Genomic DNA, 15332 nt, shown 5'->3' with positions numbered 1-15332 from the left:
ACAACCTTGCAGAACCTGTGTGTGTGGGTGTGTATGTGTGTGTGGGTGTGTTTGTATGAATGAATGTGTGAATAAATATGAGATTGAATGGAATGTTATAGCTATAACTAACTGCTTACTATGATTCTTTCTGTATTCACAATAAATGTGGTATTTTGCCTTTTTCCCTTTAATAAGATCCTGCTGGTTTTTATTTTATTGGTACAACAAACTAAATAGATAAAACAGGACATTTTATTCCCATTGTACAGGTCGGGAAATGAGGGCAGAGAGTCAGTGACTGTCCAAGGACAGATGGGGGGAACTGAACCCAGATCTCCAAAGTCCTAGTCCAGGGCTTTAACTACAAAACTATCCTTTATCTCTGATTAAATTAAAACGATGCATAAACTCTTTGTGCAGTTTCTGTAATTTCAACAGTTTAGATGGTTTTTTCATACCCTGAAGAGGGTGGGTGTGGGTTTTTTGGTTTAGTTTTTTGGGGGGGTTGGTTTGTTTCTTGGTTTTTGTTTTTTTTTACTTATTTATTCTGATTTTTACAATGTTGCTCTGTCAGGAAGAGTAAAAAGAATATGCTCTTTATCCAAAAATAAATGGTCAACCCGTAGTGATTAACTCCTTCAACAAAACCTTCTCCTTTGCATGAAATATATTAATCCCATGAAGAAAATACTTTGACAGCATTTCTAAATATCCGTTTTAATAGGCAGACACAATATTTTATCACTGGATTAACAGTGGGTTGTTTCAAATAATTTAAGGGGGAAGCAAGTGTAAAACATCTGAATAAGCACCAGCTCTTCATGTTGTTGATTAATTTATATTGAAATTATAGAGGAGAAAGACTATTTGCTATAATCATTATTTACTATATACCTGAGTATAAACACAGTATTTACTGTATACAAGAACAGTAAAGGTTTATGAGAAAACTTGCCTTGTTTCTTCCATTAGGATGTTCTTCATTTAAAAATACAATTATTTGCTCTCCATAAATTAAAAAAAGTATAATGTCAAGAATCCTTATGCTGTCTAATAATGATCATATATTGTCCAGGCAAGTTAACCTAGAACATTTCTTGCATAAAGAGAAATCTCTTCAAAGCATTCCATGCTTTATTTCCAAAAATGAATTTGCCATCTATTGTACAATATTTAAATCCCAGAATGCATAACTACTTAATATAAATTGAGTATTCTGAAAGTATAGTGCGATGAATAAAGCTTATACAGGGTAAACTAATAAATTGTTCGCCCTCTATAACACTGATAGAGAGGTTTCAGAGTAGCAGCCGTGTTAGTCTGTATTCGCAAAAAGAAAAGGAGTACTTGTGGCACCTTAGAGACTAACCAATTTATTAGAGCATAAGCTTTCGTGAGCTACAGTGCATGACAATCAAGCTGGGCTATTTCCTGCATAAATCCAGGTTCTCACATCCCCCCCCACCCCCATACACACACAAACTCACTCTCCTGCTGGTAATAGCTCATCCAAACTGACCACTCTTCAAGTTAAAATCCAAGTTAAACCAGAACATCTGGGGGGGGGGGGGTAGGAAAAAACAAGAGGAAACAGGCTACCTTGCATAATGACTTAGCCACTCCAAGTCTCTATTTAAGCCTAAATTAATAGTATCCAATTTGCAAATGAATTCCAATTCAGCAGTTTCTCGCTGGAGTCTGGATTTGAAGTTTTTTTGTTTTAAGATAGCGACCTTCATGTCTGATAGAGAGGTATGCACAGCTGTTTGCCCCCCACGCCCCGGTATTAATACATACTCTGGGTTAATTAATATTTAAAAAATGATTTTATTAAATACAGAAATAGGATTTAAGTGGTTCCAAGTAGACAGAACAAAGTGAATTACCAAGCAAAATAAAATAAAACCCGCAAGTCTATGTCTAATAAAACTGAATATAGGCGAAACCTCACCAGGTCCAGTAATCTTCCTTTTACAGATTAATCTCCTTCTAGTCCGGGTTCAGCAATCGCTCACACCCCCTGTAGTTACTCTCTTTTGTTCCAGTTTCTTTCAGCTAGCCTCTCCACCCCCAAGGATATCTCCTTAGCCAGCTGAAAACAAAATGGAGGGGTCTCCCACGGGCTTAAATAGACTTTCTCTTGTGGATGGAGACCCCCTCCTCTCTCCTGTGCAAAGTCCAGTTCCAAGATGGAGTTCTGCAGTCACCTGGGCAAGTCACAAGTCCGTGCATGACTCACAGTTTCTTACAGGCAGAAGCTATTGCCCACATGGTATCTTGAATGTCTCCAGGAAGACTTCTTATGTGGATTGGAGGATTCCAAGATGCATTGTTCCTTAAGTGCTTCTTGATTGGGCACTTAACTTTGCAAATTCCTTTCTCCAGGAACTGACCAAATGCTCTACTAAGGTTATTTAGAAATCAAGCCAGTACACGGCCAATATTCATAACTTCGAATACAAAAATGATACATGCATACAAATAGGATTAATAGATTCAGTAGATCATAACCTTTACGTAGATATGTTACATGGCATATGTAGCATAGAACATATTCCAGTTATGTAATATATATTCATAAGCATATTTCCATAACGCCTTATGGGGGGCACCGTCACAGTAATCACAGCTGGAGCTCTTAGCTCAGTTACGTGTTTCTGGCATTTCTTTTCTGTGTCCCAAAAACAAGACAGGCACAAGTGGAATCTTTTTTCCTGGTGTGTTTCTACCATTCTTGGCTGGATTGGCTGTGCCTGCAGCAGAAACTGTCAATAACCCTTCACTCCTCTCTGAGAAAATGAAGCCCAACTGAGGGTTGATGTATCTTGAAGGTATGCATGGGTGCTGAGAAAAATCCAAGAAAGGAGTTCCTTCGTCAACTACCCATGCAGTGTTTGGGGAGATATTGGGCTATATGGACCGTTGGTTTGAACCAGTATGGCCATTCTTATGCTGTTATGAGGGAAGGAGAGGAATCTGCTTGCACTCCCTCCCTCCCTCCACAATCTCACTGTCCCTGAAACAGAGACACCAGGCTCCAACCTCTTCTCAAGGGGATCCTCTTGGAGGAAGCAGGGTGTGAATGTTTCTGTAAATATGCAGTATGGAAAATTTAACCCTCCCCTTGCAAGGGGGATCTGGTGCTATAATATCCAAGCTCCCTGTAAAGTGAGGAGAAGGGAGCACCACAAGAACTGGCCACCAGTGTCCCGTGTTCAACAGGATCGTTACATCCCCCATGCATTGGGAGGATCTTCGTACATTCACTCATTCCCCCTTTTCCTTCTCCCTTCCTCCACTGACAATTGACATGCAGCAGAATTAATACTCCTGAGTGACTTACAACGGTGTCTTCCTCCATGGAAATAACATATTCAATCTGAGCAAGGATTAAAAAGGGAAAGACGCTGGGCTTGGGGAAAAAGACAGCGAGCCATGGAATCCATGACTTCTTAAATACCATTACAAAACCAATTACTATGCCTACAAGTCTGGAGTGAGTAGAAGGCTTTATGAAATCCAAAAGGAATCCTGGTATGGAGAGTGGGGAGCAGTGAGGAACTTACTTGTGGTGGTTGGCTGGGGAGCCAAGTTCCACAGTGTTCCTTGAATTTGTATCTGCTGGTGCCAGTGGGGTTTAATCTGACTCTGAAAATATTAGAAGCTTGTGACAAGTGAAATCTTTATATTTGAATGCTTCCTTTTTCTTCACTGGGTTGGGATTTATTGTTTTTCTCCTAAAAGCTTTATTATGTCTGAAAAAAATATTCCAGCCAAGGAATCACCTTTAAGACAAAAAAAATCCCTAGTTATATACTTTGTGAAAGAAATGGAAGGGGGGAAAATCCTCCAGTTGTAGATTTTGCTACTCCTGTCTCTTAAGCAGGTAAGCCAACCATGCAATGCTTGGAGGCAAGAAAGGCAGTAAGAAGAATGAAGAGCTCCTCCTGAAATTGGAAAGGCACTGTGGGTGAATTTCCAAACAAATTATGGAATTCTTTTTTGCTTCCTCTAATAGACTGAAGTTGTGGATATTGAAACAGAACAACCAGTCTGTACAGAAAGTATTGCTATATTGTACAGGGAGGTTGTATGTGAAAGTCCCTGAAGTGAGTCCAGTTTTGCCTCCTGTAGCCTTGACTTTGAACCACACTGTTTTAATTTTGTCATAAGATACCAGGTTTTCTCTGCCCTGGTGTAGTCTGCTAGGCAAGTTTCCATCTATTTTTATCCTGCACTACCAGTGGCTGGAGGAAGATTGCTGCTTTCCTCTTGTAGCTACAACACACACTGCTAAGCAGTGAACTCAGTATAATCAGCTGGCTAAGGCTCAAAGACAGCCTTTTACTTTATTAGGGAAAAGAAACATGCTTTGAAGAGGATTCTAGGAGAATTATTCAGAGGAAGGTGATAGCAGATTGTGAGAAGACCATACCCTTGACAGGCCAAAGTGTCAGCAAGAAGTCACATTTTAACTGCATGGAATGGCAGCTGTCCTCACACTAGAGTGAATGAGACAAGGGTAAAAGTACGGGACAGTCTCTCTGAATGAAAAAGAGCAAGAACACTGACAGAATTTCAGTTTTCATCTGATATTTCAGTTTAAAAATGAGAAATCCAAACAGATCTTGGAGTATGGACTAATAAATTATGGATACAATGAATAGTGATAATTGCAAGGAATATTTAATCTGCAGTGAGGGGGTTTGAGAGTTAAAGGATGAATATGGACAGTGATGGAATGGATGACATCATCAGTAAAGTATCCACGTTGGAGATGGAGGGGAATTATAAAAAGGTAAGAGACAAAAAGGACGCTTGTCTTCTGACAATTGCTCTGTTTTTGCAAAAGAGAAACCATTCAAATCTGAAGAGTTGCCAGTACCATTCCCAGCACCCTATGCTACAGTTCATCCAGATATATAAATGTTTCTTCATGATTATTTTTCTTTATTTGCTAAAATAGTGAAACATTCTGTTATATTTAACACACAAGTAATTTTCATTAAAATTTGATTCAGTTTTTGGTATACTGCCATGTTCTGTAAAACGTCTTACACTCCACATTTAGTTGTCAAAACTGTAATTTAAGAAATAATTCAGAAATATTGTGACCCTCTAGTTTTTAATACAAATTACAGTGCAGCTTAAGAAATGAAAAATTTTGACTCTAAATTTTCATTTTATTTGTACTGCACCGTAAATACATCTTGAAGTGAAAGATATGAAAACAAGTATTCTATGAGTACAGGATTTTCATAAATATTATAACAGCCTTTGTCCCTTTAAAAATAAAGTATGCCATGTACCGTTTTGGAACTTTAAATATAGTAATTGTCTACATCTGGTAATGACAGACCTGAGGCAAAAATAGCTTCAGCGGCATGGTTGTAATCCTGACATTAACTGCAAGTATATGCTTGTCCCGACAAGCCAGGATATTATGCAACTTCTCCCTCTCTCTCCCCCCTCCCCCCCCAAACCTCCTTCCAAGGGAAACAAGTGCTGTTCTAAACTGTTTCACAGTATGTAGAAGTATCATTCCATAACAGACCCACCACCCTCAACTCTCACTAACTACAGCACTGGGCAGCATCCAGCCCATTGTATCTGACATCAGCACCTTTCAACATTTGGCCCATTGCTTCTAATATTAAATAAAAAATTGCCATAACCCCGCTGGGTTTTTAATCCAATTAAATGTTAATAGAATAACATATTTTTACCTTTAAACACTTCTGTACGTTGGCAGTGTCCTTGAATAAAGCCTCACCTCGGTGAGGTGATATTTGCAGAGTTGTCTACTTACTGCTACGTGTTGGTTCTAAATTTACATTTTAATAAGTTTTGTACATACTCACTATTTCAGATGACATCTTAGTGTGTAAAATATATTAAAACAATGGGCTGCATTGTAATAATCACTTCTTGTGTTATGTAAGTAGTAATGTATGAACTTTGTTCACTCCTTTGGAAATACCGTCAGTAAATCCCAAGAGCTGACTCATGTACTGCTGTTTATTGGTCTGCCATGGCTTGTGTTTTCAGTGTTGTATAATTGCCAAGAAGGGAAAAAGTCTGAGGTGATAAGTGTCCACATTAATGGCATCTTAACACCCCCTGCAGTAAAGTTCTTGTACAGGGAAGATGTCATGATTGGAACAAATTTCACACTGTTGCCCAGTAAAAATACTTCAGCAATAACTCTACATTTAAACCAATTTACTATATAGATATAAAATCTACTGTGTATACAAACTGTTAAATTCCATATCAGAGTCAATTATTGTTTATTATACATGGACTGAAGTATACGTAAAAGCAGGTCAGTAAAAGATAATGGTCTAATGCATTACTACTGATGGATGAGCAATCAACTAAAGTTCCAAGTTGCTATTGTGGGATTCACATTCTTCTTAACATGCAGTATAAATGATGGGAATAACCCAGTGATATTTCAGTAACAACATTAATAAAACTGAGCAAAACAGGAAAGCTTATCCAGTAAATGTTGTCTTAGCACTCTCTGACAGTGGATGGATTAGAAATAAAACAGAACTCAGTAGTACCTGTACTCCAATACGCTATTTGATCGTTAGACTGTTCCTTTTTCTGAGGGCATATAGAGCTTTCTTGTGAAACAATTTTGCCCAATCTTATTCAATAACTAAGAATTGGAGGTAATATTGTGGCACTAAAGTATTTTTAAGTCTTTTCTTGTTAATCCCAAACCTGTTACAAGCAAACTAAAGTAAAGAAAGAAATGTGGAGTTAATCCAGGAAAGGAAAGCAGGTGTAGCTAAAGCAAATGAGAAGTAGTAAACTGTTGGCAACATGTACATAACTGTCTTAATCCTTTAAATTGCCAGAGGTATGACAGCATTTATATTATTCACCTTACTTAGTCCTTGAATGTAGATTCAGGGGGTCAGATTCTGCATTACACTTGTATAAACCCAAGTGACTCAGTGGAGTTTCTCTTGATTGGCCCATGTGAAACGGATGTAGTCTTGCCACGTTGGTTGTGTTGAATCAAAAAATGTAATACTATTTCAGATATCTGGTATGTTGTGAAAAAAGATAAAAACTGTAAAAGCTTATCTGCTAATCCCCTGTTCGTACTTGACAAAACTCCCTCTTTGTATTGAGTGTATGTACAAAATCTGCTGGAAAAAGACTGCTGTACAGGGCTACTCTTCCCAGATACTAAATAGTACCCTCTCAATGTGTCCAATCAGCATTAAATCCCATACAACCACTGGATGTGATATATAATACCTTTCAAGAAACTTCCATAATTCCTATCCACATTGGTCTTGTCATGCTCATGAATCTACAGACTAACAGAAAACAGCATTTCACCCTCCAACAGAGTAGGTCATTGCAGTAGAGAGGTTGACAGGACTGTAAATCAGTGCCAAAAAGCAGCTACAAATTACTGAGGAAGTTGTATCCTCTCAAACATTCAAGCCAGTTCAGATGTTCAGGCAGCAGATAATTACATCAATGGTGTAATTATAGTAAATGGTAAAATTTAAATGGTGAATACATGACCCATGGAATCATATAGGAATATTTAGCCAGTGTTAAAATATCTTTGGATAGATTGACTAACTTCTGTAACTGTTGTTTTGCCAGGGCAAGTGCCCCAAGGTTAATAGCATAACTTTCAACACTCCGACTTCCAAGCAAAGTGTGTAACATTTGCCCTTTTAATGTGTTGGAAAGAAAACATGGCATCCATAACTACACAATGAAAAATCACAGATGCAAGCATTATTTATATATTATAGTACCATAAGTCTGCAGAGGGGTATGTGTTTTTATTTGTATGTATATAATACATAAAACTTTTATAATCGTCTTGTTTGTACTATTGTCACCAGCACAGCTCTAGGGATGTTTCTCCTTTCTAATATTTGGCAAGAAGAACAGATGGTAAATAGGTGGGACAAATGTGGTAAATGGAAGTTATTGCTGTGGGGTTAAAAGAAGAGTGAGAGGTTTTTTATTTTTATTTTTTCTTGTGGGAAAGATAGGGGACCATTAAGAAAACAAATTGTAAATGTATGGGTCAGTAAACAACAAAGCTGTAATTAATATATTTTTTAAAAAGCAGTAAGTAGATAGATGTGGCATGGAGAATATGATCACAAAGGGTCAAAATGATGGCTTCCCCGTGGCATTTTAGTTGTTAATTTACTGAAGTAAGTTTGGCACTTCTCTTAATGTAAACTTAATTGAAATTAGTGTTTTAGATGTAGAGATTCTCATTTTCCTTTCCTTGACTAAACCACAGATACCTCACTGGTTTAGCAAAACTGGCCTTGAAACTTAACTTTCAGTAAGGTTCTTAGGAACTTTGTCACACATAATCAATGGTTGGGGAATTAATCCATGCATGAGTTCTGTGCTAGACCGAGTTATGTACTGATGAATACCACGTCTTTTTTTTATGTTCTTGTAAATATTTTTGGTATTGTTGTTTAAAAGAAAAAAAGAAAAATCGAACAGTTCTATTCCTGTGGTTAAAATTAGATCCTACAATGGATATAGAAGGAAGAGACTATGTAACTTTTCCTTTTCCTGTTCCTTCAGCAGCTGGACTAATGGCAGGATGTAGTGTTCAGAATTATAACACTATTTATTTATAGCACTATAATTTGGGAATTAATAATTCAAACCTGTTTTGCTTCGTGAAAGTCTAGGTGATGGGATAGAAGGCAAAATAACTCATGATATTAATGAAATGTAGCATTTGCATTCTCCTAGGTAACAGCTACAAGTAGTGCACATTTACAAAAATTCTACTGTCCTTTTAGACTGTGTGCTTTAGCCACAAAATTGATTCTTTGGTGAAAATCTGTGTATCTCACTTTAGATCTAACAGAAAGACCTATCTTTGACCATAGATGTATATAATACATGTTTAATTATGTTAATATTTTTATATTCCAAGTGTTTGTTTCTTTGTGATTTTCTTATGTAGAAAATAATTTAAAAATTCTTGGTAGCTGAAGATTGAGATTATTGATTTGGTTCCTGTCTGAAACCAAGTTTCTCTAATATCAAAATATTCAGTGTATCCGTTACAGTGATCTATCTTTAGCATGAAATCCAGCTTTCAAGTATATTAGGCTTTTTAGGAACTGTTCCCTGTTTTATAAGAACTTATGGCACAATTGATACCTTTATGGTCATTATCTAGAGGGTGACTTACAAAGTGCGTTAATGTGGGTTCAATATTGGGAATTGTATTATTCAATATTTCAGTAATTATTTAGTGGATAAAATAAATTGTACATTGATCAAATGTACAGATATCAAACTGGGAAGAATTGCAATCACAGTGGGGGATGGATCAAAATTACAGAATGATCTGAAAGTTTGAGAGAGATCTAAATGGGACTAAATATGTAAAAGTAAAAAAGCAGGGAAGAGTAACCCCCAGCACAAGCATAAAAGATGAGGGTGCTACTTAAAGAGTAGTAATGCAGAAAAGTCTTTGGAGATGAGAGAGAGACAGATGAGACATGAGTTCAAAATGAAGTGAAGCTGCAAAAAAGGCAAATGACATTCTGGTCTGAATGTAGGGTTAGCACTGGTAGAACACGGGAAATGTTAAAAATACTTTATGCCAGCTTGGAGGGAGTCATATATATTTGGCATCTTATTTCTAAAACAGTGGTTTCCAAACGTGTTCTGCCGCTTGTGCAGGGAAAGCCCCTGGCGGGCCGGGCCGGTTTGTTTACCTGCCGTGTCTGCAGGTTCGGCCGATCGTGGTTCCCAGTGGCCACGGTTCACTGCTCCAGGCCAATGGGAGCCGCTGGAGGCAGCGGCCAGTACGTCCCTGGGCCCACACCATTTCCAGCATCTCCCATCGGCCTGGAGAAGTGAACCGTGGCCACTGGGAGCCACGATCGGCCAAGTGTGCGGACACAGCAGGTAAACAAACTGGCCCGGCCCACCAAGGGCTTTCCCTGCACAAGCAGCGGAGCAAGTTTGGGAATCACTGTTCTAAAAGAATATAGATACATCAGAATCCAATGAAGGGCCACTAAAGTAATAAATAGATGAGAAGATAAGGAAATTAATTGTGTGACTTGGAGGAAAGGGATATTTGAGGGTAGTATATTCGTACAGATTGAAAAAAATATTTACAGTAATGAGGTGAATAATAAGCAATAGACTTGAGGTAAAGAAAATCTTAAAACACTATAAAGCCATAGTCAACATGCAACCCAGACAGAGCATGGATTGTCTCTCTTATCCATTTGTACAGCACCTGACACAATGAGGCCTCATTCTTGTTTGTGGTCTTGAGGCATACCTCTAATGTAAATATTTAATCATCCTAATGTTCAATTTGCAGGTATCTTGTGACCTTCCCAAGAGAGTTCCTTAATAACAAGGCCACTGTTCCTTCCGGCAGAGGTGCTTAAGAGTAGACGAAATGGAAGAAAATGTTGCTCTTTGCAAGCAGTAGAGTAGATACACATTTTTCAACTGGTGGGGCATGACCCTCAGGTGCATATTAAGGAAGTAGAGAAATACTACCTGTCACTAGGACCTAGCGGGTGCAAACTTAGGACTAAGAAGCAGCAGCTTGCACTCCTCCTCCATTGCTCCTTGTTTTCATCCGTGCCAAGATAGAAAACATAGGTCCCTGGTGAAAAAAGGGTGAAAACCACGGAACTAGATGACACATAATTTAATTTAATCATAATATTTAATAAAACGTTGCACTGTTGCATACTATTTTCCATATGAGAATCTCAACAAATTTTGGGAAGCATTAATGACATTCTGCATAAAACCTGCCAGATGTATGAAAGTACACAGGATTGATTAGGCACTTTATAGATGTCTGATTCCCCCTCACTAAGGCTCTGATCCTGCAAAAACTTACTGAGCATGGTGCTACTACCATGAACAGTTTTTTTTTATTTTGGTGGATCTATTCATGCTAATAAGCGCTACATAAAGTAGTGCTGTTACAGTGGAAAAGGTTTTGTACAAAAACATGTATGAAAGTGTGTAAATAAATTCTCATGGGATAAAAACCCTGAAAGAAAATACAGAAATAGGTGTTTACTACATCCAGCCATGACCTCTAAGATGTCATAAATAACGTCTGAAGATTACATTAAAGCTACCAAACATTGCAACAGTTGTATGCTTTATTTGAAAAATTTTGAGTAAATTTTATCTATACTGTAGCTCTGATCACTAACCTTTTTGAAGATAAATCCTAGCCAAATGACTAAAGAATCACAAGAGATCTAAGTTTTGAGGACCGCTGTTATTCACCAGACTAATAACATAAGAACGGCCATACTGGGTTAAACCAAAGATCAATCTAGCCCAGTATCCTATCTTCTGACAGTGGCCAATGCCAGGTGTCCGAGAGGGAATGAACAGACTGAGGGGCTGACTAAGGGCTTGAGTTCAACCTTGTGGCTAGCCTTGCCCAGGGTATAGCAGTCTCTTCAGTGGATTTACCTATTAATGTTTAGATTATAGAGTTCTTTGCATTTGTGTATCTAGTGCAAATGAGCACTGTATACATTTAGAAAAAGTTTGTGGTGCCTCTGTAGCTTTAAAATAAGTTACTGCAAACAATGCTAATTTTTATATTAAAACTTCAGATACTAATATAATAATTTTGTTTTCGTCTGCATTGACCCAGAAATCCTTATGCGCCTATAGGACAAGATACTGTCACTAAGTATCATAATACATCTGAATACAAAGTCAAAATATAAGTTTGTGTAAATTTAGACTAATTAGGATATAATGTGTTGTATGCAAAGAGTGCCAGTTAAAAGATGATTGATTGCTGACTAATGCTGTTTGTGTATGCCCATGATATACTAAAAACACTGGGTTGATCAGTTCTTCTTCGATTGCTCATGTGTATTCCACAATAGGTGTGCGTGCTCGCTACGTGCACCGGTGCCGGAAGTTTTTCCCCTAGCAGTACCCGTAGGGGGAGCTCCCCAGCGACCCCTGGAGTGGCACCTTCATGGCGCGGTATAAGGGAGCTGTGTGCTCCCCCCACCCTCAGTTCCTTCTTGCCTCCAGTGAAGGTGCATCGGAACTGCTCTGCTCCAGCTTTGCTGTAGCTCGTCCCCAGAACTTTTTGTTCTTTCAGTGTTAGTACCTGTAGTTAGTTAGCAGTTCAGTTAGTTAGAGGGCACAGGCCGGGGCATGCCCCACACCCTGGGTTTTAAGTTGTGCAACACTTGTAGGCGATCTATGCCAGGGAGTGACCCGCATGCAGACTGTTTATGCTGTTTGGGAGAAACCCATATCGGCGATCGTTGCAAGATTTACGAGTCGTTTGAAACTCGGACTGGAGATTAGGCTCCGGGCTATTCTGATGGAGTCGGCGCTGACCCCGACTCCGGTGCGCTGCTCCGAGTCGGCACCAGGCACCGCAGCGTCGGCGTGCAGCGACCTTCCGATGCCTTCGACCAGTCGGCACTGCTCCCCGTCCCCGGGGCACAAGAAGGCAAAGGAAACGCCTTCTTCGCAGCAGCACCAAGGGAATCCAGGGGCAGAGACTAGACCCATGTTGAGCAGTCCTCGATCTCCTCCAGCCTCTAGGCCTCCGACTCATGTAGAGTGGAGTAGCCCGGCTGCTTCAGAAACGCCGGAGGCCCTGCAGGTGGCCCGGGACATCATGTCCGTGCCGGTACCAGGAGCGCCACCGATGTTGGCACCACGCCCCAGGGGCAAGCCACCGCTTGGTTCTCCGCAGTCGCCCCCAGCATGACACCGGTCTCAGTTTGTGGATCGCCCTCAACTCCCACCAGACTGTCTGTCTGGTTGGGTGCCGTCTGACCGAAACTCCTGGCACTGCTTCGCGTCACGGAGTGAATACCGACGGGACCGAGGCAGACATCGCCAGAGGTCCTCTTCTCATAGGGATTACCGCGGCTGGTCACGGAACGGACATCAACGCTGTTCCCGCTCGGAATCCCACTTCAAGACTCCACCAAGGCATTGCCTCCGCAGGCCAGGGCATCGATCACTGGCACCTCGCAGTCACTGGTCCGGCCGTCGGAGCCGATCGCAGAGCAGCAGCTACAGACGGTACCAGTCCTCCGCATCGAGGTCGCGGTCCCATGGGCAACATCGCTTCCTGCACTGCCATTCCTCCCGGTCCCAAGACAGCAGCAGATTGTTCGTCAGCCCGGCCTCCACTTGTAGTCTCCCTTCCATGGGACAGGCCAGACAGGCCAAACAACCAGGGCCCATCAGTGTCACAGCCAGCGCAGTGACTCCGAGCCCCGTGGCCGGCCCAGTGGTACAAGTGGGCACCGTGGCCCCAACAGCCCCTGGTGGGGGCCCGCCCGGTAGCCAGAGCCTCAGAGGCGCCATCGGCCTCCCTCTCCAGACCTCCAAGGAGGGGGTCAGTGGGACACATGTCCTTGGCACCGTGCCTGGAGTCCCACCAAGTGGTGATCCTCCGGTGCTGGCGGACACCCAGAGCACCTGCTGGCTTCCTTGCCCTCCCCGGATGAGGCGATAACAGCCCCGCCCCCCTCCGTCCCGCAGGAGGACGTAGGGCCCATCAAAAAGTTTTTAAAAGGGTGGCATCAAGCCTCCACCTCCAGGTAGAGGAGTTGGAGAAACCCTCAGACTCCCTGTTCAACGTGCTGTCCTCTTCGACACCGGGCAGGGTAGCTTTATCCCTCCACAAAGGGGTGGCAAAAATTTCAAATGCCTTGTGGCAAACACCGGCTCACTGGCCCTCATCTCTAAGAAGGCGGAACGCAAGTACTTTGTCCCCGCCAAGGGGCACGAGTACCTCTACACCCACCCGGCACCCAACTCCCTGGTGGTCGAGTCATCAATCACAGGGAGCAGCAGGGCCAACCAGCCCCTGTCCTGAAAAATAAAGATTCGCGGAGGCTGGATTTTTTCGGGAGAAGGCTTTATTCTCCCTTGAGTTTTTAGTTGTGGGTGGCAAACTACCAGGCGCTCCTGGGCAGGTATGAATTCAATTTGTGGGGTTCCCTGCCCAAGTTCGAGGATTCCCTCCAGGAGTGCAATAAGAAAGAGTTCAAGGCGCTGGTGGAGGAGGGTACAGCAGTTGCCAGAGCATCCCTGCAAGTGGCTCTGGATGCACCAGACATGGCAGCACAGTGCATGGCCTTGGCGGTGTCCATGGGAAGGGCGTCGTGGCTCCTGCTGTCCGGGCTGTCCAGTGGAGCGCAGGCTGCCATGCAGGATCTCCCGTTTGACAGCAAAGCTCTGTTTGTGGAGCAAACAGATACAAAGCTGAATGGCATGAAGGACCCACACACGACCCTCCAGACTCTGGGTTTCTATATCCCGTCTCTGGCCAAATCTAAGTTTAGGCCGCAGCAGGCTCCCGCTCAGGTCACCCAACCGAAGTACAAGGCCGCCTATAACAAGTTGAGGGTCTATAAAAGGTGCCCTCAGAGGCAGTTGCGGCCTGCCCTGCAACCTGGGTCCTCCAAGAGCAAACAGGCAGGGAAAAAGGCGGTTTTGATGGGACGCTCGGGGGCACCTGGCCAGTTCTCCCCAGGGATATCTCTCCCTCCCCTCCCCCCCCACCATGAAGCTTCCCTTCTACAATTGGTTGTGTGCTTTCCTCCCAGAGTGGTCACGGCTGAAAGGCCAAAGGAGGACTCAGGCCCATTCTGGATCTGCAGGATCTAAACCAGTTCATGATGAGGCTCAAGTTCCACATGGTCTCACTGGTCTCCATCATCCCCTCCTTGGACCCCGGGGCCTGGTACACTGCCCTTGATCTGCAGGACATGTACTTCCATGTTCACATTTTCGAGGGGCACAGACGCTTCCTCTGTTTCCTGGTGGGCAGAATCACTACCAGTTTACGGTCCTCCCGTTTGGCCTATCCACTTCCCCCAGGGTATTTACAAAATGTATGTCGGTGGTAGCAGCCTACCTCAGGCGCCGGGGTCCAGATCTTTCTGTATCTGGATAATTGGCTGGTCAAGGGCAGCTCTCGGTCGCAGGTGAGGGATCATGTGATGCTTCTACTGTCCACGTGCGCTGCCATGGACCTGTTGGTAAACTACGCCAAGCCCACATTCGTCCCGGTCCAACGCATAGAGTTTATTGGGGCGCTCCTGGACAACTCGTCAGCCACAGCCTCCCTCCCACCGGACAGGTTCGAGACCCTAAAAGGGCTCATCAATACGGTCACAAGGTTCCTGGTGACTATGGCCAGAGCGTGCCTCCAGCTCTTGGGTCACATATCGGTGTGCACATACGTGGTCGCCACGCCAGACTCTGAATGGGGCCCCTCCAGCTCTGGCTGGCCTCGGAGTTCTCCCAGGCCAAGGACAGGA

General features: G+C 42.4%; 1 protein-coding gene across 4 annotated transcripts in view; it reads left to right on the top strand.

Annotated features, from left to right (window-relative positions):
• SCHIP1 (schwannomin interacting protein 1) overlaps positions 1-15332 on the top strand; it is a 116116-nt gene that overhangs the window by 67027 nt on the left and 33757 nt on the right. The window contains exon 1 of one of the 4 annotated variants that reach the window (XM_084639894.1): positions 4652-4780. The exons of the other annotated variants lie outside the window; for them this stretch is intronic. Coding sequence (XP_084496020.1) covers positions 4703-4780 — 78 coding nt within the window. The 5' untranslated portion in view covers positions 4652-4702. Of the gene's footprint in view, positions 1-4651; positions 4781-15332 lie in introns of those variants that run through there. 4 annotated transcript variants of the gene reach the window in all.

The sequence above is a fragment of the Lepidochelys olivacea genome (genome assembly GCF_965140295.1).
Source record: "Lepidochelys olivacea isolate rLepOli2 genome assembly, chromosome: 9".
In the NCBI taxonomy this organism is placed as follows: domain Eukaryota; kingdom Metazoa; phylum Chordata; order Testudines; family Cheloniidae; genus Lepidochelys; species Lepidochelys olivacea.
Note: the sequence above shows the minus strand (reverse complement) of the source record. Positions and strands in the feature narration are given on the sequence as shown.